The 4,926-nt window shown below is 42.1% G+C and overlaps 1 protein-coding gene across 1 annotated transcript; it reads right to left on the bottom strand.

The window, feature by feature from the left end:
- Positions 1-885: 885 nt before the first annotated feature.
- On the bottom strand, positions 886-2,013 carry LOC149704596 (uncharacterized). The gene has a single exon (XM_089865717.1). It carries the CDS (start codon positions 2,011-2,013, stop codon positions 886-888), a length of 1,128 nt encoding a protein of 375 aa, XP_089721843.1.
- Positions 2,014-4,926: the final 2,913 nt, after the last annotated feature.

The following is a 4,926-nucleotide window of genomic DNA, read 5'->3' as shown; positions in this document are numbered from 1 at the left end:
CTCTTGAACCTTTTCGGGTACAGGATGAATTCCATTCCTGTCAATGACGTGGCCCAGATATTGAACTGATTCTTGCATGAACTTGCACTTGTCTTTCGAGATGCGCAAACCGGACTCTGCCAACCGACCAAGTACCGCATCCAAATTCTGAATATGCTCATGGTCATCCGCTCTGGTAATGATAATGTCGTCCTGGAAGGCTCCGGTTTTCGTCAGTCCTTTGATCACGCCATCAATCGCTCTTTGAAAAATTGATGACGCGGGCGATATTCCAAATGGTACGCGCGTTACTTCATATAATCCGATAATGGTGTTGATAGTGGTGTATCGGATGGAATCTTCTTCCAATTCGATTTGCAAGTAAGCCGCAGTCAGATCTATCTTCGTGAACTTGTCACCTCCCGCCAGCCTTGTAAACAAGTCGTCGTTCGTGGGAAGCGGGTACTTGTCCTTGCGCAAATGCGGATTGATTGTGACTTTGTAATCGCTACAAACTCGTATGGATCCGTTGCCTTTCACCACAGGAACTATCGGCGTTGCCCATTGAGAGTGCGAAACGGGCCTTATAATGCCCGCTGTCTCCAACCGTCGTAACTCTGTCTTCACTGCCTCTTGAATTCCAAACGGAACAGGTCGCGGTCGAAAAAACCTTGGTTCAACCGTCTCGTCAATGTACAGCTTGGCCTTATACCCTTTTAGTTTTCCATATCCTGGCTCAAAAACGGCTTTATGTTTCAGCAACAATTCCGGTACCGTAGTTCCCGTGGCAGCAGATATAGAGTTAATCTTGATTTCTCGCCAATTTACTCGGAAAACAGTCATCCAGTCCCGTCCGACCAGCGCTGGACCATCGCCTGGAACAACGTACACTTCGAAATTGTGCGTTTAATCTTCGTACCGCATTGAAGCTCGGAATACCCCCAACGGCTTCATGATAGGACTCATGTACGGCTTTAGTTTGACCGACGTCTCCTTCAGTTGACACTGACTGAAACCTTCAGTGTACATTCGATGGGAAATGACCGTGACTGCAGACCCAGTATCCAATTCCATTACCACCTTCCGGTCCTGTATGTAAACGTCTACTAGAATCGGTGGAATATTCTTCCCGGCGAGTGTATAAAACGGTAACGCGTCAGTCTCGTCTTCCTCGACGTAATTTGTAGCCTTGGTGGTATTTCTATTTGCGTGCCTACGTCGTCGATGTGATCCATGTTTCTTCCTGCCCGGAAGACTGGCACCGGTATTCCCGGAACTGTTGCGACAGACATTCGCATAATGGCCCTTCTTCTTACAGTAATTACATGTCTGGTTCATGGCAAAGCAGTCGCTTGGGCTGTGTCCTGACCTTCCGCATCGGTGGCATGGCTGCGTACCGGAAGACTCGCCCTGAGACTTTTCCGATACACGGTTTACGTCAGCGACACGGTCCTTATGTTGTCTCAGCTCGATGGCATGACGACCAGCTGATTCCATAGACACTGCAAAACTGAGAGCTGTTGCCAACGTAAGGCTTGACTCACTCAATAAACGCTTCAGGATGCCCTCATTCTTCATTCCTTGTACGAACTTGTCGCGTAAGTTGTTTTCCAACTGTGCTCCAAAATCACAGTGCATCGCCAAGCGCTTCAGCTCCGTCAAGTATTCGCTGACAGTCTCCGATCCTGTCTGGTTACGTAGACTGAAACGGTAACGCTCCAACGAGGGGCTCGGAGCAGGGTTGAGATGTTCCTTTACCAATTTAACAATGACGGCATACGTCTTCGTGGTGGGCTTTTCCGGTGCTGTTAAGTTTCTTACCAGCCCGTAAGGATCTCTTCCGATCAACGCAAGCAACGTGCGACCCTCCTTCGCTTCCGGAATGTCATTGATCTCGAAGAACAGCTCCAACCGTTCTACGTATGAGTCCCAAGTCTCCAATTTACCATCAAACGGTCCAACATTTCCAATGGTCGCCGCCATTCCAACTGGCGAACTAGCGTTTGTGGCAGAAAACTTCCTTTCCTCTGGCATCACACGGAACTGCAGCCCGAAACTAACGCGAATACGCGGCAAAAAATCTCCGTCGCCACTGTAATGTCTGTGTTAGAGAGAAACTACATCCACGAATCCGGGTACGAAAGTGATACTTTATTACAATTTGAATTCATATATATACACAATGATTGCATCGATAAAAAGATTATAAAAAACATAGTTAGTCTATTATGATAAAAAACCTAATACATTACAGACATAATGATAATGTGGTCATTGTTTATACTTTTAGAATCCTCGGCGTCATTGTTGAGTCGAGACAACGGTATATTACAAGTTGGGAAAACCAAAATATTAATTCTCCGAGTCAAGACGACTACTTACAAACTTATTTACCCAGATATGGAAATGTTTCTTAAGTTAAAATTTATGAAATATTAAAGCAGTATACAAAGCATAGCAAATATACTGTAAATCAGACGACATTTTACATCCAATAATGTTATACTTGTACACATTAAAATCATCCGATGGGGGAGAAACGGGAAATGAAGAGATAAAACTTTGGAGGGATACTACCTTTACGTGTTTGTAAAGGCCCAATTTTCTACTCCTCAACTGTATGCCCTCTATGTTCAAAGCCATATTCACAACAGGGTTGCCATATAAACACTATCCTCTCGTTTCAGCTCAACGATTTTCTTAGTTTGTCAACATGACTTAACGTTACATAACACCAAAGCTTATTTGTGGCTACACACACTGAAAGTAAATGCGTACCATAAAAAGCATGAAAACACGAAGCTATTATCCGATTACGATCAAACCTTTCACTGGTCTGGGCTGCGTTCAGCAGAGCTCACCAAAAAAGACAGCGGATTTTGGAAATGTTTACGGGTGAGCTCTGTCGTCATAGCTTTTCTCCGGTCATCGGCGTTTTATAAATGACGCTAGCGCAATAAAGCGTGCAAGGTACCAAGGCTTAACAAAAATTGTATGATAACATATTTATAGAGATAGATAACAACTTTTATAATTAAAATTAGAAACTAACATATCTCTTAAAATTCTCGCGTGATCAACTGGTTTCACGCTAATTAAATAGCTATAGTCCCATAGAGCTATTTGTATTAATTCATCCATGGTTTTTTCGCCAAGCTGAGAACTACACGTTTTACGTCACGTTATCCAAAAAGCCGACTATTTTCTTTGAAGACCGCGCTAGCTCAGCGCTAAGCACCGTGACGTCAAAATTCAAAAACATAATCCCGTTATGTAGGACACTGCTAACAGCGCTGGGCTCTGCTGAACGCGGCCCAGATTTCCACCATGATTATAAAATCTAAGCCTGATTATTTAATAGTGTATTTAACTTTCGGCTCACTCTGAACCGTTAATGTCTCTGCATTACAGAAACGAAAACCAAACCCAAGCGTTTACTTTTTGGTTCACTAGGCCTATTGACAAATAACAGTTCCTTTGACCAACATTGCAGCGTTGCGCTTGTATTCACTTTGGGAAGGATTATGCTATAAACAGATGTAGTATAGCTTAAGTAATATATAAACATCCATTTTAAATAATAATATTAAAAAAAATCTTTGGAATATCAAAATGAAATAGAGCTTTAAAGCTACAAAAGTACTAAATGCATCATAATTACGAAAAATATTTCCACATATTCATTTTATATTATGGAAAACGGGAATATTAAGGTTCTGAAGGATTTCTTTACACATCAAAACAAAAACGAACTGCGCAGCGCACTAGTGTAACAACGGACGGACACATATAGACAAACACATAGACTGCTGTTTTACCCTTTCCGTATTAATTTTGAGTTTAGAGACATGATTATCTTAAATATTAAAATAAATATAATTAATATTAAATATTTTCTTCGATAGTTGTTCGCCTTATTGAGCGTTACATCGTTTTGAAAAAGAATAATTAAACATTCTTGAGAGACTTGACTAATATTGGCGTTTGAAATGAAGCATACGCCGGTTGCGTCGCCTTACTCAAATAGGTAGTATATAAGGGTGTCGAATCGCAGCTATGGATAAGAACAGCGCAATTGCGTGAACCTTTGGTGGAAGCCCCGCCATTGGAAGGCCAGACGTTTCTCGTAACCCTGGCCGATCGCCGCGTATGTCTTAACCTTAACGATGATGATGGAGTAGAAGCCAGGTGTACAGACTGGTGTCCATGTGGGATGGACAAAAACAAAGACCAGAAGATGGTGGTGTTAGAAGCCAGGTGTACAGACTGGTGTCCATGTGGGATGGACAAAAACAAAGACCAGAAGATGGTGTTGTTAGAAGCCAGGTGTACAGACTGGTGTCCAGGTGTACAGACTGGTATCCATGTGTACAGACTGGTGTCCATGTGAGATGGACAAAGAGCAGCAGATGATTGTGATTAGAAGCCAGTGTGTACAGACTGGTGTCCATGTGGGATGGACAAAGACCAGAGGCTGGTGATGTTAGACAGGCAATGGAGTAATAGCCTGTAAGTGTAATACAATTTTCGAAATTTCCGGAAATTGAGAACACGTTTGCTCCGATTTGCAAACTGCGAACGCGGTCACGTGGGTGTAACAACAGACAGACACACAGACACGTTGAAATTAGAACCTCTCCGTGACATACGTCACTCGGAGAGGTAAAAATTTTTAAACATTGTTTAAGCATGTTGTATTTTACATTGTATATTTTACGCAGTAGACCTATACACATTTTTTTCCCACAAATTAAGTACACAATTACCATTATTTATAGCAAAAATGAGGGATTACGAACGTCATAGAGGTAAGTCACATTACATTCACTTATATTTTGGGCAGATAAAAGGTGGCCAATAACGGGTTACGATTTTTCAATCCATGAAAATTAAAGCGTAAGACAAAATAATACGCATTTCCAACAGAAATATCACTTTTATTTCACA

This window comes from Phalangium opilio, unplaced genomic scaffold (genome assembly GCF_054372755.1).
Source record: "Phalangium opilio isolate 3A_F unplaced genomic scaffold, DU_Popi_V2 ptg000015l_1, whole genome shotgun sequence".
NCBI classification, from domain to species: Eukaryota; Metazoa; Arthropoda; class Arachnida; order Opiliones; family Phalangiidae; genus Phalangium; species Phalangium opilio.
Note: the sequence above shows the minus strand (reverse complement) of the source record. Positions and strands in the feature narration are given on the sequence as shown.